Source organism: Periplaneta americana, chromosome 14 (genome assembly GCF_040183065.1).
Source record: "Periplaneta americana isolate PAMFEO1 chromosome 14, P.americana_PAMFEO1_priV1, whole genome shotgun sequence".
Taxonomy (NCBI): domain Eukaryota; kingdom Metazoa; phylum Arthropoda; class Insecta; order Blattodea; family Blattidae; genus Periplaneta; species Periplaneta americana.
In genome coordinates, this window is record NC_091130.1 from 69,591,744 (window position 1) to 69,613,334 (window position 21,591).

Sequence of the window (21,591 nt, forward strand, 5' to 3'; positions counted from 1 at the left end):
TGCTATTTGTTTCGTTCCCAATTTTTCTGTTTCCTTTGAATGATTTTAAACAAGAATTGCCTCGAATTTTTAAAATCACTGTAATTGTTCTTTCTGTTTGACTATGTTTTTAAGCTACGCTTTTATCTTGAACATGTATCATTGCCTTTAAATGACCTGTGTAAAAAAGGACACAAATGGAGCTTTTGATGTGTTCTTTAAACCTACTTATCTTCGTGTACTCCTAGGTGTTCTAGTACTGGTTACTCTGCTAGTCATTGTATGCCAGATTTATGGGTTCTAACCCGGCTGAGAGTAATGAATTTTAAAGGGCAATAAAATGCTCAGCATGACTGACTTCTTCCAGGAAGGAAGTACAAAGTTGTGATTCCTGTCTCTTAAATTTACAGCATGTGAAAGAAGTCTGTCCCTGGTAGAGGGCCCCAGACAAAATTTGTAGGGTCATTACACGCTCACATTGAATTTCGAAGATGAATAGCCTATTCAGTTGAAAGCATCATTTAATTCATTATATAAAGTAAAATAGTACCATTATTTTCCATATGTTTCATGTCACTTCAAACTATTGTTATATTCTCCCAAGGAAATGCATTGTGTTCCTAAAATGTGCTGAGCTATTGAAGTTTTGTGCTATTAGTCACATCCCTATTACTACAGAGAATAACCTGTAGTAAATGTATTCAGTCTGTTAACTTTACTCTAAATATTATAATATTTGACTGCAAAATTTCTTTCTATTGTATACTGATTTTTGAAGCAGATAGTACAGAGATTCTGTAGTTGATATCCCAAGAACTGCTGAAAACTCCACCATCGCATAAAACAATGTGTTATAATTGTGGTAGGCATCATTAATAAAATGTAAACTATTTTGAAATGTTAAGTTCTGCCTTCTCTGAAGATTTATCATTTTTTGTTACATGTGTAAAGTTCATAACACTTTAATATTATGGTCTATAAATGACTGTTTCTCTGCATCCCTACAAGCTCATCTGTTTACACCTCCTACCAAATGATCTAAAGAGAGTAGGTACCTCTACTGTATTTTTCACTCTTTTGAGGAGGGTAGTAGTGAGTTCCAGAGTCTTTTTCATTGAATGAGAGTGAGTCATCAGTGGAGATGTAAAGATCATTTTGGTGTTTTTGGTGAATCATCTATAAAGCGTCATGTTTAAAGAAATTTACTGATTTCTAACTGTTTGTTGATATTACTTGGTAGAGCTGACTAGAACAAAGAATCTCATTTCTGTGGTAATATATCATTGTCGATAGAAATTATAGTCAATGACTATCAGTGAATGAATATATGGAATTAGTGCTTGTGAAGTTGAGGATTGTTTTGGAGATGTTGCTTCTTTGAATATTATGCACAGAGAGTGCAGGGGAACATATTTTGAATTTATTGTAATAAAAATATAAAATAATGTAATAACTGCAGCAGTTGAGTGAATATTCAGTAATACTACCGTCCATTTGTTGTGATAAAAGGAATTGTTCAGTTTTCATACATCATCAGTATTGTGTGTAAGGATATAACTACAGTGGAATTTGGTTATAGCGACCTCGTTTTGTCAAACATTCTGTGGTCCCAACTAATTCTCCATAAGACATGTTTTTCTACCTTGCTTAATATGACAAATGTATATGATTTGCATAATACACATCATTGTTCGTTAACAGAAAACCACAATTTAAGTCACACAGAGTTAGTGTGCACTCAGTGTTGGTTGCTTGACTGTTGTCAGCCCATTTTGAGGTCTGTGGATATAGAGGGGAAAATTGGATCGGTGTCTGGTAGAGTTCCCGGGTAGCTCAGTTGGTAGAGCGTTGGTACGTTTAACCAAAGGTCCCGGTTTTGATACCTGGCCCAGGAACAATTTTTCCCTTGAAATTATTCAAACCAACTTTACAGGGAGTTATACCTGAAAGTTTGATTTGTATATGTGTCTACCTCACATATAATGTCTTTTTCAACCTTAGTTTGAAATAATATTTTCTAAGAACCAAAGTATTTTAAGAAATTTTTGTTGAAATCTGGTAAATTATTTTTTACTGTCCCCTTCTGTCATATATCTCTGGCATGTAGGCAGATTCCCCACCTCATTGTAACCTTCCTGAATTCATGCGGTATTAACGGTACCTGTGTGCGGTCAGTTTCAACAGGAAGTTTTCACTAAGAGTACGCATTTTAATGCAGTATGGCTACTAAAAGGAAAGTTTTAACGTTGGAAGAAAAAGTTAAAGTGATTCATCAAATTGAGAATGAAATTAAAATAGCTTACGTGTGTCGTGAGTTTGGCCTAGTTAATTCCACAGTCCAAACAATTTGGAAGAGCAAGGATAAACTTGTTGCTGCATTTGAACAGAATGAATCGAAGCTAGGAGAGGGAGCAGTGAAATTGTAACTGAAATAATGAACATAATACTAGAACGTAATTTAGAAAGAGTGTATTGGGCAAGTAGGAGACAATAGAGTAAAATGACTACTTCATTCCTAAGTAAAGAAGTTTCGTAAGTACTGAATAAACTGCTTTAATACAGAATACTGTATTTATAATTGTACGTGTATTTTGTTATGTTCATGGTAGGCTTAAAAGTGAATACATAAATCTAAAATAAGCCTAATTAAGTTTGTTATTTTTCATTTTCCACCTCACTAGACTGATAATATGAGTCTCGGTACTACAACACTCGTTTATAACAACATAATTTTTAAGGGCCCTTGGATGTCGTTATAACCAAGTTCTACTGTATTGTATATGAAGTATCATTTCTGGGTTGTTATGTCATTAATATTTATTTTTGCAGGTTATTGGTAGCAACTCCTTCTAATAGCTCTGCAGACTTGATTGCTGAACGTCTTTTGGATTCTGGAATTCTCTTACCAGGAGACTTGGTCCGTCTTGTAGGTTATCATTACATAGATGAAGGAAAAGTACCAGAAAAGTTAATTCCATACAGCACAACAGGAGATACAAACTTATTCAGAAAAGATCCCAGTTTTTCAACACCAATGGGTGTATCACTTCAAAATTCATCCAATGCTCATACTCTTGGAAGACATAGAATTACTGTTGGAACGTGCATTGCATTGGGACAGTTGTATGTTATGGGATTTGAACGAGGACATTTCACACATGTCTTTGTTGATGAAGCTGGCCAAGCAACTGAACCTGAGATATTAGTACCTTTAGGTTGGTAATATTTTTCATATTTCTAAAATATGTTACAAAAGCATAGAAGTAAGGCACTTTAAGCTTAAATAATTTAATTGTAGTGTTGAAGTAAAAGTGACTAGTGGATATTAGTAGTTTATTGAGAAGAGGTGTAATTTGGACTTTTTCCATTGAGAAATGATTTCACAGCATTTTGCAGATTGGTTCTACTTTCGTCTTCAGGTTACAAAAATGGAAGAGATAAAGCTTTCTGCTTGTGAGAGTCATTAGAAACGACAGAATCTACTTGACTGACAAATCAGGAAAACTATTTGTTTTTTGTTCTCCTGAAGATGAAGGTAGAAGCAACCACCAAAACGTTCTGCAGTAATGCCAACAATGGAAAAAAATCCAAGTCCCTTCTGTGGATTAATGCTTATTTGCACTTTCCTTGAGCTTCAAATTAAGAGTACATAGTAATTTTACTGGAGTTAAAGGAATACCAGAACTGTATGTAAGAAGTGGCATAAAAAACTAACATGTGAAATAAAGGTGAGTTCTTGATTTTGATCAATTTAAGAATGCAGTAAAACAATACCATTGTTATACCATACCTACGGTAACACGAAATTTTTACTTGTAGAATATAAACAAATTAATTAAATATTCTTATGAACTGCACTTACAATTTTATTATTGTATTCCAATATAGTCATGTTAAGCTCGGCCACAGGTGGCAGCTGCCACAGGTTTACCACAAGCTTGGGCCCAAGAGCTGCTAGCACAGTGCGTTGGCAGGCGGAGACATAAGAATCTCAAATCCGAGAAATGCCTGTGTCTGAATCCATAGACAAGATCTGCACTCAATATTCTACTTTGTGTAGATTTTTTAATATGGAATGGGAAAAAATCTCTTCTTATATAGGCTTGTAGCAAATCATATACAATGTCCAGTATACAAACAGTAGTTGTTTCATTATAAAAAGGTACAATATACCTTGAACCACTAGGCAGACAATGAAGGAATTGATGAAGAACGAGTTGTTCTAGTTTCAAATTCTATTGATCCTAACATTGAAAGGTTGCTGAATGCGAAAAGGTACTAGGTGTCAGCTGACATATGCTCCTTCAACAAAATATAATTTGAAAAAGTAAATTAAATTATTAGTTACTGTAAAAATGTTAGTGAAATAACTGTTTAGCTAGCATTTAAAGTTTCAAGAACTATTACATTTTCGTTTCAAGTTTTTAAATACTGTAATTATATGAACTGATATGCTCTTTATTACTACTACCACTACCACCGCCACCACCACCCCGCGACCACGACCGCTGTTTATGACCAGTCATAAAAATTGCATACAAACCAATAACAATTACGGCAAATCCTCTATTCTCAGAACTGAACGAAATAACATCTTTGTTGCAGATTTCAGTAACCAATTAGCTGGGAAGTATATTCTGTTTTTCAAAATTCAGGATCTTGAGTTCTACCAAAATTGTTGGACTGATGTTTTCAATAAAAAAATAGTACAGAATAGTCATATTGAATACTGTCTCTTCACAAATTCGCATTGCAATGCATAAGTGCTTGTTTCAAAACCCAAATGATTTTTTTTAAGTAATAGACAAGACATACAGATATAAATATTAATATGAATAAAAGACAAGGGACTTAATTTTGATATTAAGAAATTTCGTAATGAAGGTGCTTGTGACGCAACAACTAATGATTCATCTACCTGAAGTTCACAGAGCAATCTCCAGGATAAGCAAAAAGAGGGAAAAAGTACCAGCACATAGAAGAAAAAGTCTGCATTTGTTCGTAATTGTATGATCAACTAAAAATTTGGTTTCATAGAATGCCTTGATACTGACCAATTGCCACACTCAATATTGTCATTTGTGCTACTGTTCTGGGATATGAACCTATGAAACCATTGCGACTTTTTCAAGATATCAGCACAAAACAATGTGATTTAGAAAACAAATCCTTGAATTCTTTATGCGTAAAAGAGATGCACTTAAAATAGAAAAGAATATTATTTTTTCAAGTTTCAATCACTGGTACTCTTTAAATCTTAAGATTATGTATGCCATATTCAATTATATATTAATAAATTGAATACTATTATAGTCACAATCATGCCATGGTATGAAAGAAAAATTTCACAACCTCGAGCGGGAATCGAACCTGCGACTTCCTGTTCTCCGGTCAGGCGCTCTACCACTGAGCTATCGAGGTTGTGAAATTTTTCTTTCATACCATGGCATGATTGTGACTATAATAGTATTCAATTCATTAATATGTCACATCAACGGACGTGTATACGTCACCAAACATCGTAAGATGAAGATTATATTTATTAATACTTATGTTAGTTAAATGTATGAACTTCAGAAACATTGGAAAGGTATTTACGAATAAATTTGTTGGAGCCAGGCCCCCATCTTATAGAAAAAAAAATATTGGGCAGCGATCTCTGTAAGGTTGAGAACCACTACCCTATAAAGTCATTCCATGTCAAATCGCACAAAATTATACAAATTTTGACCTTCATATTTCTGATTGCGTTTATATTTCTTTACCAACTCTATGGGTCTCATAAACCAACAAGTGTATTTTTATTTCCTCCTAAGTCCACATGTTTTTAAAATATTACATGTTAAAATTCGTTAAAAATGTCGCACAATGCAACATTTAAAGCATCATATTTCTGACGATATTGATGTTAAAATTTTTTTGAAAAATGCATTTAAAAGCTTAAAGTACTCTCTTTTATTAAATATTTACTAAATAATTTTAATATAATTATTTCAAATATTTTTTAATTCAATTTTTAAAACATATACATCAATGTGAAATAGCCCTATTAAAAATATAAAAAAATGCCTACTAGGTGCACTGAAGTATTCTTAATAATTCCAGAAAAAATCAGAATGGGATCTCCAATAGTTTAATGGAAATTTAATTACTTATGACAGAATGTGTAGCGGTCGGCGCAGCAGCAGTGGACGGGAAGCGTTAAAGCGTGCTAAGAAGTTTATCGACGCTGGATAATTGACTAAACGTTGCAACATTACATCCAGTACGGATCAAGTTACTCGAGGAAAGACTGCTAATTTACTTATTATGATATCTTCAAATAATTGTACATTATGCTTTTCAAATGCTCTTTTCATTCACGCTTTAAATTTTCATTCGCCTACCTTCTTTCTTGAAAGAAAATTGTTTTACTAAATCCTCAGTTTTTGACAACGGAATGAAAGAATATAATTTTAATGTACCAGTTATTGGTTTTAGATTATGGTATCTGGCCTGCAAATTTTCAGTGTGGTTTTTGTGCTTATTCAATGGACAAAATATAAATGACACGTTAGAAATGTTTTTTGTGACTAATCAAACAGTTTTTTTTTGTGTTGTTATAGGATCTTGTATAGGCTAACTGTCTTGGCAAGTCTTTTAACAGTATCTCCAATGCCAACACATGGACCTTTACCATGCGACATTGCAAAGAAGTGTCATTCAGCACTAATTCCATAATCGTGTTCATGTAAGCAATTTTTTTTTTTTTTTATTTATTTTTTTTGTGAACTTGATCCATTGGAAAAGTAGATGATTTTTTTCATATCGTTGAATTCTTGCTTTAAGAAATTGATTGTTCGGATTGAAAGTGAAAGGGATCGGTGTCATGTTTCATGGTTTCTGAGAAGACATTACTTTTGCAACGAATTTCTGTATCTCCTTTGAAATATACTACGAAAGGATTTATTTATTTATTTATTTATTTATTTATTTATTTATTTAAATATACAGAATAAAGAATATAATTACAAACAAGAGAAATAGAAATAAAATAATACAATCAATATAAAAAAGGAGATGCAGTAGTATTAACAAAATTTGAGACCGAATGAGCAGCGCTCGTGTTCAGTCACAGTTCAGATATAATATTAATAGGCCTATAAGAGAATATAAAATAAAATAAAATAGGAAGTAAAATTAAAATAGTATTGTATTGTGGCTTGGCATATGTTCCAATGCACACCTTGTATTGAATTTTGTATTACAAATGAATAATTTTCAGAAAAGTCTGCAATAACTATGTAATTTTCAGGTTGTACCTTTCTTTGCATTCCGTCAAAAATAAAATATGGCTGACTTTTGAATGGATGATGATGCATCTTCTACATGAAAAACTTAACATGCTAGGGAGCCTTTTACTTTTGAAACTTTTCACGGGGGTATCGTTTTGTTGTATCTTTCTTTTCTTGATAGGGGATTCTATTGACATCAAACTCTTGTTTAATTCCTCAATAATAGTGATTTCTAGCACTGTATCCATAGAACTGCTAGAAGAAATACTGGGATAATCACTTTCTCTGTCCGCACTTTCATTTGATTTATGTTTATTAATATCACAAGAACTTCCTGCTTCACATATAATTTCACCTGACCTATGCGGAAATTGATTGATTTTTACGGAACAAATCACATATTTGCACACTCAAAGACTCCTTTAAATTGAGCTTTATCAATAAGTCGCGACCTACGCGTCTTAGTGTACTTTTCTTTTTAAAAGCGTGATTAGGAAGGTAAATGGATTTAAACACTTGTTATATATTATGCGATCTTTACCATCACTCATGTTGTATAGAAGTCACGTCGCTGCGCGAAATTCAAACCCAAACTGATTATTTTTCTCTCCTGCCATCTGTTTACTGCCATAAAGTTTACTGCCTTACCCAGCTTTGCTATCATCAAATACTTTGCTATAATACAGTATAAACATACAGCACTGTGAAGGGCTTCCCCTCTTAGCTGAGCTGACAATAATAAAATAATTTTAGATAAGATATTTACTGTTCCTTAAGGTATTAATCATTTGATGATTAGTATGGTGACATCAGATGCAACGGGGAATTTCCACGGGCAGCCTTCTAGCCTATGGCTGCAAGCAGTTCATTAGCTGGGCATCGTGAGCGCGTGCGTGCCTCCGGAAAATAAATTGTTACAAATGTATGGGTGCTGATCCCATATTTATAAATGCAGTAGTTTACAGATAATACATCAGTGAACAAGTCTATATTTTTTTCAGATTTTTAACTTGGCTATTTAATATAGTAATTTTGCTTTGAAAAAGAAACGATTAAAAAAATAGGCCAAATTTTAAATTTATTTGTGATAGGCCTAAAGTAATAAAAAGTGTTGTATTTCCTCTTTCAAATGCGGGAAAGCGCAAATCTCAATTATATGTAGACACAGAGTTCCAAGCGAGTTTATGTCACAGTGCGCGCATAATTTGCTTAACTTCAAATATTCATAACTACACAAATAATTAATAATTGTGAAAATAAAGAAATACGGGTCTCCTTATTTGATGTCTGGAATTCATGAAAAAAAATTCGACCATTTCCGAGAAGGTCGTGTTTTATTGCTGTGCGATTTGACGTGGAATGACTCTATACTCTGATATTGTGATAGTTCACTTTTCAGCTGAGATGGAAGATGCATTCATCACCAAACACCAACCTGGTCGCAAAATTATCATCTGCCATCTTATTCTGGAACTCAATGCAGAATGCTTCCCAGCAATCACGATCTGCAGTTTATAGAGCTTGAAGGAACTGCAAAAGGTGTGGTTTCATGTATAGGTGCCTGCGAAGAACACTTCACAGTTTTTGTGGCATCTCAAGTTGTCTGCTGGCTTGGTAGCTGGATTTCTGCAGGCTACATTGGTATGCTTGTCGCACATGTTCCACATCACCTGGTGACGTAGTTGGATTCCTGGTCAATTTCTCACATGAATGGACATACCTGTAGGTGAATCCTTTATGTACTCTGCTTAGAAGCGACATTGAACAGTGATAAATGACTTGCTAGCATGGAATTCGACCACAGAAAATTCCTTCTCTCATGCTGTGGACGTCACTTTCATTAAACACCATCTAGTGGGTATCGAACTACATTTTCTGTGTTTAATATAAAACTAAATTTTCAAAGTTTCTCAGTGTTCCTATACAAATTTGACCCAATATATTTTCATTAATCAGTGTGTAATGATTCCTTAAAACCCCAGAGATCTTTTTTACTTGCCCTTATAATACCTACATGTCGAATTTTTCATCGCAAAAACCACCCATTTGAAGCCTTTAATGACTCTTTACCACCAAGAAGACTGTTAAATTTTAGAGCTTGATCCTGTAGAAAAACTCAATGATAGGAACAGGCTCACAGTGCTTGCTTAATGCTTAGTTAGCACTCAGCTGTTACATGCAGTCAAATTAAAACGTCTTAAGTAAGAAAACCTACTACACTTATCTGCTCTCTTAATGCGAAATATCACAATAATGCTGCTTTCACTGGCACATCAGTGTAGGAGATCCATGATCAGAAACAAATGGGTAACTCACCACAGTGTCCATCTAATGAAGAGGCTAAGAACACACAAAAACATAAAGTTGTAAAACTATATAAAATCCAATACGTTACTGTAGATCCAACTGTGGTGTCCACAGTTATCACATTCCATTTAGCACGTGTAAAATGCAAAGAATAATAGAGGTCGGAAAACAAAACTACATATCTCATGGTATATCTTGAGTACTGGATAACATTAGTAATTTTTAGATTTAAGTAAGAACAGGTGTTGCTATACTGTAAACTATAAACATTGATCACATACCTCATATTAATATAACTGATTTGTTATAGCTGGAATGTAGATATCATTGTAACACATGAGCAGTAGGTACCACTCATTTCCAATTGAATGGTCGTTATTGCTGAAGATAATAATTATAGACATTAAAGCTAGACATATTGAATGGTTAGGCCATGTATGCAGAATGAACGATAAATGTTTGCCCAAAATATTGTTAAATGCTAAACTAGATGGCAAGAGGAAAGTCGGCAGACCCAGGTTATGATGGCTGGATGATGTACTGATAGACTTACGAAAGTTAGGTATAAGGAATTGGAAAGCAAGAGCCATAAATCGAAGTGGATGGATGGTTGCTGAAAGGGAGGCTAAGATCAAACTGAAAGGACTGTCACGCCAGTGATGATGATCGCTCAAGATATACCATGAATAGGATTGGTATTTTCTGGACTAGAGGGCCATGGTCTGTCAGTAATACAACCAAGCGTTTCGTCCATTACAGTGCCGTGGTACACGTATGCAGAGAGATCTGCTGTGTGTATCAGGAACTGGCATTGAGACTGGTAGCACGTCGATATTTAAGGTGTGGGAGGGTTGTGGCTTGTCGTCGCTGCAGTCCGCACCAGTGGCTTTAGTGTTCTGATTGTTTGTCATAGTGTCTGATTATTGGAAAAAGGATTTGGTGTGTGTGCTTCTGAGGGCCGGGTACCAAGCTTTGTTGACCTTGCGTTCTTCTTCCTTACGGTTGTTATTGTGTTTGTGTATTTCAATAGTGTCCCGATGTAACCTGGCATAGAAGTATGGCATATTGCTTAGGATGTCGGTGTCCTGGAACCTGATGTTGTGATCCCCATCTTTAAAAGCATGCTCGGCTACGGCTGACTTATCCATGTGACCTAGACGGCAGTTCCTTCTATGCTCGGTGATTCGGGTCTTGAAGCTACCAAACCCTTTCTTCGACAATTAGACACTATGACAAACAATCAGAACACCAAAGCCACTGGTGCAGACCACGGTGACGACAAGCTACAACCCTTCCACACCTTAAATATCGACGTGCTACCAGTCTCAGTACCAGTTCTTGGTACACACAGCAGATTTCTCCACGCACGTGTACCACACCACTGAAGATCTCCACCGGAGTAGTGGACGAAACGTTTGGTTGTATTACTGACAACCACTCCCCTCTAGCCCGGAAAATACCAATTCTATTGACACTGGCCGTGGAAGCCTACATTCTAAGAATACCATGAATAGTTTAGATTGCTTGAAGTCAGGGAAATATGGATACTGTATATCACAATATACATAAATTTCTTAAATATTGCGAGAGACAATTGTACCTGCAGTATATCTGTGTAATGGGGTTATGTTGTATTTGGCTTTAATTGAAGTTCTCACAAATTGGTGTACAGTTTTAAGAATCTTAAATTAATTGTACAAAATACTCTGACCTTGTGGCTTTCTCTTGCAGATTTCATTCATACTAGCTCCGGGCAAGTAGTTCTTGCTGGAGACCCTCTTCAACTGGGACCAGTTATCACATCACCTTTGGCACTCCGCATGGGTCTGGGTGAATCTTACCTTTCTCGACTAATGCATCATTTTCCATACCAGCGAGATCAACAAGGATTTCCAGAGAGCGGAGGATACAACTCTCGTGTCATCGTGAGATTGGTTTTCAATTATCGTTCTGTACCAGAGCTTCTGTCTCTTCCAAATCAATTATTTTATGACTCCGCTCTTGAACCAAAGGTACAGTAATGCATATTTTTATAGTTCATCCAAAATGAGAGTGGGGTTGGTAGTCAGTTTGACAGCTTTACACAGTCTCCATAACCAGGCAGAAATTATTGAAAATGATATACTGTGACCATTTTGATTCATAGTGACCACATAGTGGGTGGCCGGGTAGCTCAGTTGGTAGAGCAGCTGGCTACAGACTGGAAGGTCTGGGGTTCGATCCCAAGTGGTGACGGGATTTTTCTTGTTGCCAAACTTCCAGAACGGCCCCGAGGTTCACTCCGCCTCCTATAAAATTGAGTACCGGGTCTTTCCCGGGAGTAAAAGGCGGTCAGAGCATGGTGCTGACCACACCACCTCATTCTAGTGCCGAGGTCATGGAAAGCATGGGGCTCTACCTCCATGCCCCCCAAGTGCCTTCATTGCATGATGGGGATACCTTTTTTTAGTGACCATATAGTAGCTAGCCAGCTTCTCTGAGTTGTGTAGTAATTACTTTTAGTGTACTATCCAGGGTACAGATTTTGATGACCTGTCATTTTTTTTCTTGCATTCTGTATAATTCCCATAAATATTTGTATAAATTCTGGATATGAGCTGCTAGTTACAAGGACATGTAAATATTTTACTTTTTTTTTTTTTTCGTCATTTTGAAGTTTTAGGTTTTTTTTTTTTTTTGAGGGCATTTTTCGGTCATTTTTAATTGAAGAGTCCACTGCAAGAATGATGGATGTCACTTTCTTGTCGAAAATGAACCAAGACTGTCAATGCATAGCTTAAGACATATAGAATGTACATAGAGAGCTATATGGCATTAATACTGATAGTCATTGTCCAGTAATGATCGGAAAATCATAGTTAAGCTTTCAGCGCTAAGCATTTCAAACTTTCAATTGCTTCTCCTGCAAAATGTATTTCAAATGACATCTATCATTCTTGCAGTGGACTCTTCAATTTTAAGGTTTTTTTTTTTTTTTTTCTCATTTAAGCAAATTTTAGGATGTTTTAAAATATGTTTTTGAATAGTGAATAATATGGGCGTCAAATATAATTTTGCTTTCTTCTCAGTGCTGCCAGCAGTTGCACCTGTAACAAATTATGTCATATCTGCATACGTGTCGATACTGCAAGTGGGGCTTCAGTTGGGTTGCAGACATTACAGTGGGGAAGTCACTAAAACTGTATTGTGGAATGTTTGTGGTTGTGAAGCATATTCTCACTGTGCATCAGTTACAACAGCAGATCTCATGTTATGGGAGTGTGTCTTTTGTGGCTTCATCTTCTTCATCATCATCATCATCATCATCATCATCTTTTCCCATGTTGGGCATAGTGATCTGTTACAGTCTCCTTCCATCTCTTATGTGGTCTTCCCAAAGGCCTTCTTAGATATCCACTAAAACGTCGAAAGTAAAGTCTGATAAAGCTACTAGTTAAAAACAGTATTGTTACTGAGTTTAGGGAGAAAGAGGGGACCTGTTGCATGCCTGCATGCTCTCTGGATCTCATCCCTCTTGATTTTTACTTATGGAGATATGTTAAAAGTGTTGCATACCTCACCCCTGTTGACACCCGGGAGAAACTGATTGTCCTGATCACTGGAGCTTGTCAACAGATCAAGAATATTCTCTTATGTGTGTAAATGTAAGGTGGTAAATGTTGCGTAGTTGTAATGAGTACAATGAAGTGAGGGGAAGACACTTTAAATAGGCTATGTTGTATTATTTGCTCAATTCTGTGACTCTTGTCATTGGATTATCTACAGACTGGCCTCAGGAGTTCTAGATTTCTGAACACATAGCTCCTTAGGGACACATCAGAGAAAAGAGGTTTCATAATATAAAAACTGTGCCTTCAATGAGTTCTACCACACCTTGGAGTTTGTAACACATCTCTTGTTACACCCTGTATATAATTAGAACATCATTCTGTACTCCGAGTCTACACTTGACTGTGGACTCTTATTCCACTTTGGCTCATTACTTGATTAGGTATTTTCCAGTGTTTTCCCCAACTGTAAGGTAATATCAAGTAGTCCCATGATGTACCTTTGGACTCATTTTGCCGATACTGTCTTGCTATCATCAGTTCCACAATTAGAACTGTACAATTAATAGTGTTTATTTTAAATAACCAGTTGAAATAAAACATTGCCTTAAACTTTCTTACATTTGACTCAAAATAATAATAATAATAATAATAATAATAATAATAATAATAATAATAATAATAATAATAATAATAATAAATAATTAATAATAATAATAATTAATAATAATTAATAATAAATAATTAATAATAATAATAATTAATAATAATAACAATAACAATAATAATAATAATAGGTAAAGTCAGTACACAAAATTTCCAATTCTTGACTCTCTCACAAAAACTCGTAAGGTATATATTAATATTGATAAATTTGCTGTTAATTTTAGATGGTAAGAAAAGACATACTGGTATCATCAGCACCACTTGAATCATCAGGCTGAATTTTAAACTTACGACTTCTTTTCAAGTGTGATGAATATGACAGATTACAATATAAATCATTTCTTAAAGTACTGGAGATAAAATTACAAAGCATTATTTTCACACAATATATGTGAGACTACCAGTGGTTTTCATGATAGGAAAGAGATTAAAAAAAAATAGTTTCCTGAAAAACATATCAAGTTGGTGTTGATGTTAATACATTCTGCCTTATCAGAATTTCTTACAATTCTGATTCCACCCAGAATTATTTCTAACTTCATGGCCTTAATTTCCATGCATTTTCTCAGAAGAAATCTTCTGTCTTGGTCTAGAGTTGCCTCAGTCTTAGAAAACAGTCATTCTGCTGAACGATATTGCCATAGTGATGAGATACTATAGAACTGTTGTTCCTAAGTGCTACTTGAGCTGATTTGAGAGATTGATATTCATTCACACAGATTTTTCATTCAGTTTTTATTCAATACTTGTTTATGACCTCTGATTGAGGTTCTCGCTGATGTGTGCATCCAGTATCAGGCAGTACATCTCACTTGACAATATGTGTCAGAGGTAAAACAGTTGTTTGTATACATCTGAAGTCTGATTAGTGTAATATGTTACAAGTCAGCGATGTATGCAATGGAGAAGGAAAGGAACTCGCCACCCTGTCTCATTATCTCCTGACTTAGTTGCCTCATGAGTAATGCCTCATTGGTGTGTAATTTATAAGGCCCTGTTTTTGGACAGTTGACTAAACAACAACTTGTTTATGAGAGGTAACACGATAATAGTACATTATGCAACGAGCCTATAATGGTAGCAATTAAGACGCGAGTATGTTTGTTTATGAAACGAGCGCGAGTTTCATAATTTTCATACGAGCGTCTTAATTACCATTATAGGCAAGTTTCATACGACTTTTTATGCTCGACCATATTTCTAACTTGAAATTATTCAGAAGTATTCATGTTATGGTTATGTAAGTGAGGAGTGGAACTGACCTGAATTGTGAGATGTGCGCAGACGCGAAAGTATTGATTTTTTCCGAAACACGAATGTCATTGACCTTGATATAACCTAGAGAACATTAGTCTTGATATAACCTGGAAATTGATTTAGAATTGAAAAACGAGATGACAAATTGAATTTATTTTAATATTATTTACAATTAACGCTAATTATTGTAGTAACAGAACATAACCTTCTGCGACAGTATTGGATTTCGAGTCTCCATTACATTTCCCTAGTTGTCTTTCGATTGCATATCCGAGAATAATCGAAAACCTGAACTTTAATGAATAGGTGTACTTTAATGACTTGCATTAAAAGACTGCTACCAGGTGTATAATTACTACATTTCGGCATGGTCGAGCATAAATAATAATAAAACACACACTTGATAAAATTTAAAATTCGAAGATCATTTGCAGTTTGTTTAGCTTCGACAATTTAATTTGTTGTATTTAACTTCTGCTTCTTATGTGAGTACAGAAATTGGCATTTCAGATGTGCTGGAACTACCCAATGCCCAGAAATAGAGCTGGACTACCCAGTTTTAGGCAGATGTAAATACTGAGACTGGTCCTCCAAGTTGGGGGTTGGTCGCAGGGTGGTAACCTTACCCCATAAAAATTTGAATTGCTGCTAATTCTCAGATAAAGATACCCAAATAGATTCTTCAGTGACACACTATGCAGTGTCCTAGGACTTACATGGAACTCGTTACAGCAATCTGAAATATTTTAATGAGGCTTCAACCAGGAAAGATGACGAATCTTGCTGATGAAGTAATAATATATAAAATTGATTACAAGAAATCAGATGACCTGAAAGTGAATAGATAAAGAAAAATAATTTTCCCTTAATGTGTATTGGACATAAACTGTTAAAGGCTGCATTGACATCGGATTTTTGGTTACTTGTCTTGTGACAAGATCTGTACTGGAATTTTAATCAATCAGCATACAGAGTTATACAGTAGAGCAACAATTTTCCTACTGTTATTATTTTTGTTAACTGTCTTTTATTATTTAATACCATTTAATTCGATTATAATCGAAATTCTACTATGTTTGGATCATATACATTTCTCCTAGGTCAATAACATTCACGCAGTCTTAAGCATCCTGTCATGTATCCAAGTGTGAATGTTTTATTTCGAAGGCAGGTAGGTGTCTACAGTTGTTCTGTTAAATTCCTATATAAGAAATTTAATGGATTTAATAATTTGTAGATATATTAAACCAATGTGGTGGGTGGTATTAAAGAATATTTCTTGCAACACATAATTTTGTTCGAAATTATAGCCTAAAAGAGATTTTATTTTCAGAACGAATTGTTGCTATACTACGAGTTTAAATGATTGGATTATTGTGATTACAATAACCATCACTATTTTTTTAACTGAACTAACGACTGTACTTAGCCAACTCTAGGAACTTCTAATTCTACCACCTACAGTTCTATAAATATTAATACACAGAAAATATTATTACATGATGATTGTTTTAGTTATATTCAGAAAGGTGCCATAAAAATAGGTTTTTTAATGTTGTACAAGCAAATCAAATCATATCCTTATTTTGTACTTATTTTTCTCTGTCTAGGTTTCGCAAACTGTAGGCCCAGAGGCAGAACTACTGGCGTCCTTGGCTTCTAAACTACCACAACGTAAAAAGAACAGTTGGGGTCCACCTGCACTTGTTTTTCATGGTGTAAGGGGAGAAAATTACCAGGAAGGGGAGAGTCCATCGTGGTTTAACCCACAGGAAGTTGTTCAAGTGTTATATTACATTAATATTCTGTATGATGTGGGATTGTCTTCTGATGATGTTGGAATTATAACACCATATCAGAAACAGGTTAGTATATATTGCATTTCATCTTATGAAAGTAAGGGGTTGTACAAACACAGATCAAGGAACATTTTTGTAAAGATATGATATACTGGATAATATATTCCCAGTTTGTTTTATCTTAGGTTTTATTTATATTATAACTGTAAGATCATTTATTTCACGACTGTCGAATCTCTGTTTGGCTTGGTAAATTGTTGTTGATACTTTGGATTGCTGTCATCTATTGGCCAATACACCTACTCCATGCCATCTAATGACTATCTCAGTAGACATGTCCACCATATACAATCAGTAGGGATTAAGATTTTGGCGGTGCAAATGGGAATCAATCCAACATTTACATTTTAAATAAGTTGATCCCTAGTTATTTCACTAAACCACTAAAAACCACGTTCACATTGGCCAGCCCTGGAATTTGAACCCTAAACCTGTTGAATACAAGAACAGGTTTTACCACTGACCCACCTCACTTGGTATTCACAGTTTTAAATTGTGAGAAATAAAGACATCTGTTATTATTAATTTATTATTATTATTATTATTATTATTATTATTATTATTATTATTATTATTATTATTATTATTATTGGGCGGCTGGTTAGCACAACTGATAGAAATTGGCTGCAGACTGGAAGGTCCTGGGTTCAGTCCCAGGCTGTAACGGAATTTTTCTTGTTGCCAAAACTTTCACAATGTCCCCAAGGTTTACTCACCCTCCTATCAAATCGAGTCCCCCGGGGATAAAAGATGGTCGGAGCGTGGTGTCGACCACACCATGTCATTCTAGTGCTGAGGTCAAGAAAGCATAGAATTCTAGCTCCATACGTCCTCATGTGAATTCATGGTATATAAAACACTGAGGGGTACAAAAAATATGGAACTCATACTGTACGAACTTACTGAGTCTGAAATAAAATGACACTTTGTAGCACTGCAATACCATTATTGGGCCTAGTTTCGTAAATGGTACCCTAAATGACAAATGATATACCAGATTCTTAAGAACCATTTTTCCCGACTTTTTGAAGGCCATACTGGTACTCTTGAGGAACAGAATGGTTATGTGATACAAGCATGACGAATGCCCAGCACATAACACTTTAAGAGCCTTTCGTGATCTGGACTGAAAATAACGTAGTAAGTGGATTGGACGTGGTAGTTAATTAGCCTGCTTGTTCTCTTGACATTACGCCACTAGAATCTTTTCTTTGGGGAGCGGTCAAGGATGCTGTCTATCAAAATGGTCCAGCAACACCAGACGACATGTAGCAACGTATTATTGATGCCTGTACATCCATTTAGTAGACAATACTACGACGATGTAGGGCATCATTTATCCAAAAATCGGAAACAAGACTGCAATCATGTAACATCCTAATGGAGAGAATGGAGCACAATGAATGTAACTGCAACATATTAAGCTTATCTCTTGTACGCCAAACCAAAGAACCAACTGGTGAAGTAGTTTTTCTTTACAACTCTATAATGCAGTACCTATTTGAGTAACACACAGCCTGAATAAAGGGGAATTTTAGCTTCACTCTCCATTTAATCCAAATATTTTGAAAAGTGCACTTATACCCTTCATACTAAACGCAAAATATTGAAATTTTAACAAATGGAATTTTTTTTTTTTTCAGGTTCAAAAGATCCGTATTCTTCTCGAGGAATTAGATGTCCCCATACCCAAAATTGGATCTGTAGAAGAGTTTCAGGGACAAGAAAGGAAAGTAATAATATTGTCAGCTGTCCGCAGTAATATCACATTGCTGAAAACTGATGTTCGACATGCTTTAGGCTTCGTTGCCTCACCGAAACGACTAAATGTGGCCTTAACCCGTGCTCGGGCCCTACTTATCATTGTTGGAAATCCGCACCTGTTGACTTGGGACCCAGTCTGGCGAAGTGTTCTCAATTATTGTGTTGAACATGAAGCTTACATTGGCTGTGATCTACCAATAGATTACGGCTCTCTGGCATTAGATCTTAATGAAGAATGATTAATATTTGATGAGTGACATCCACTTTACTGGGATGACAATATACGTCTGTATAGACTCTTTTTATTTTGAAAACAAAGACTTCTTGCAAATTGAATTATTATGTTTCTTCAGATGATGATGATGATTTCAGTTTAATTTGCTTGAGAGGTCACTTTATGTGCAAATTACTCTTATTACTGTATGAATTTACTACATTCAATTTAGTTGCTATAGACAGTAGATGGGTAACAAAGTATATTTATAATTCTAATTCATAAAATATACAACATAATCTATTTATGTAAGTTGTTAATAAATATTAATTGAGACTGTTGTATGAATCCCTTTGAACCTAATAAGAATATCCCATCAGGAACACGCAAATGATTTAAATATGCATCTCTTTTTTTTTTTTAAATATCTTATTAGTGTAGTTTTCTTATCCTCCCCCTTCAGATTAGCTTTCGTCATAGTTCTGTTCTTTTTTACGTCTGTTGTTGATCATCAAATCCATAGACTTTTTTTTGACAGTCCCTTACAATAAAGTACAGAAGCTATCTGCCCCAGTTCAGACGAGCAGAATAACTTGCAGGAATGTCTTATGTGGATTCCCCACGAATTCAAGCAGTACAAAAGCTTATATCAGCAACCAGTATGCCGCAAATGATCCACTGGCGAGAAAATGGAAATAGTAAAGGAGAAATTCAAAAGATAAAAGTGAAAAGAGTTTTAAAAAGAAGCAAGTCCACAAGAGTGAACTTTCAGCTATCGTGGACTGAGTCAACATTCAGTAACACAGTGTAGGTGTTGTGTTTTTGTGTATTTATATATTTCACTAGAACAATACGAAATATACAAACACACAAAAACACATCCAAATGAAATTCTGAACACACAACTCAATTTCAGAACACACACACTCTTTGACTCCAAATTACACTACAAAAACATACCCTCACAGGAAACAAAACAAAAGGCACCAAAACCAGCAACAACCAGTTCTGATGATGGCCAATAGCAGGCCGAAACATGGTAACAAGGCAACATAAAATTTAACACGTGAAGGACATATAATACGTTTTCCAAAACCTTTTTTTCTGTCCTCTATTTTCGAACAATGTCCTCTTTTTTTGAAGCTTTGTGTCCTCTTTTTTATCGATATGAATCTGGTCACCCTACATTTAGCTAGAGCATTAGTAGAATGAGAGCAGACAAGTCCTCGCACTCATAGCAATGGAAGACAAAGAATTTGATATATTATTTTATAATTGTAAAATGAATAGAAATATTCTGGAATATGGAATATAAAGTCTGAACAATACAGGGATAGAAATGAGGTTAAAGGATTGTGAGGCATTTTGTGAAATTATAATTGGAAAACAAAAAGGCGGGGGAACCATAGGTAAATAATATTATTACTTGTTGTTGTAGGCTTCTGCGGCTGCTGTTGAAGGGTTGTTTCTGGGTTTGTGCTGCGTTGTCTCAGTTGCTGGAGCTAACATTTCGATCAGCCTGCTGTGATTGAAATGTTAGCTTCGGTAACTGAGGCAATGCGGCACAAGTCCGGAAACTCACAACTCAATGTTATTACTTGTTTAATATTTATACTAAACTTTACATACTTCTACATCATATTATTGGTTACTATAAAAGAATGCTTACAATATTGAAATGTAGCCTATTAAAAATACTTCGGCTGGCTGTACCATTAAGTAATCTTATTATTGATTTATACAATAATTGAAGAGTTCATTTGCAAACTCCACTAATTAAAACATGTCAGTTTTTAGATAGGTACTGTAATGGTTAATAATGAACAATGTAATGCATGTTTGTTGTCTGGCAAAGTTCTGTTCCAAAATCCATCCAACAGTAACCAAATCTTCAATACTTGTAATTGTTTATTTCAGAATTGCTTACCGGTAATACATTCTCTAAAACAATTTTTCTTGATTTTGTGAGATAGGGAGATTTGGAAATCAGTTATTGAGTTATTTTTTGTGATATTTTACAGAAACAGGCAGTTCACATTCCTAATGGATGAATATGGTCTTGACATAACAGTTTGAACAAAGTTATGTACCCCTGGAACTCTATCCATGTAGCTTACAAAATGATCAGCCCATCTGTTTATATTTTGGTGTACTGCATTGCCTCCTTATGCTGTGCTACTAGTATTAGCAATTATATCCGAAATCCTCTTACAGATATCTTCAAGTTTATATCCATCTCTATAACGAACATAATAAGTAGTATGAACAAGACTTTGTAATAATTACAGCTAACTCCATCTTAACATTACCGTAATTGTTCTATATTATTATGATGTACCGAAGTACATATGATATTTCCATGCAGAAATTCTGCGTCATCATATGATGAAGGATGTGTAGAGTGGCCACTTAGTCACTCGTAATGAGTGCACCTCTGCACATTAGTGTGTTGGACATTGTGCCACTGTCACACATCTGTGACGCAGTGCATGAGGGTTGGACACTGGAGATAACCTAAGAGTTGGAACTTAAACTGAGAGGATTCAATCCGGCATTGGAATGGGAATCCAGTGTGGCTTAGTGGATAGAGCTGAAGACCCGGGTTCAAATCTCGGTGCCAGAAAGAATTTTTCTCCACTCCATCCATCCTTCATCATATGATGACGCAGAATTTCTCTATGGAAATAACATACGTACTTCAGTACATCATAATAATATATGAT

The 21,591-nt window shown here is 35.1% G+C and overlaps 1 protein-coding gene and 1 non-coding gene across 2 annotated transcripts in view; one reads left to right on the plus strand and one right to left on the minus strand.

Moving 5' to 3' along the window:
* The window catches only part of armi (probable RNA helicase armitage), a 44,890-nt gene extending 25,674 nt beyond the window's left edge, over positions 1 to 19,216 (plus strand). Inside the window, exons 4-7 of the mRNA XM_069845517.1 lie at positions 2,809 to 3,194; positions 11,292 to 11,572; positions 16,642 to 16,896; positions 18,534 to 19,216. Of these exons, the coding sequence (XP_069701618.1) occupies positions 2,809 to 3,194; positions 11,292 to 11,572; positions 16,642 to 16,896; positions 18,534 to 18,893 (1,282 nt within the window). The 3' untranslated portion in view covers positions 18,894 to 19,216. The remainder of the gene's footprint in view (positions 1 to 2,808; positions 3,195 to 11,291; positions 11,573 to 16,641; positions 16,897 to 18,533) is intronic.
* TRNAS-GGA (transfer RNA serine (anticodon GGA)) lies at positions 5,329 to 5,400 on the minus strand. The gene has a single exon. It is a non-coding gene; the product is annotated as a tRNA-Ser (tRNA).
* Positions 19,217 to 21,591: the final 2,375 nt, after the last annotated feature.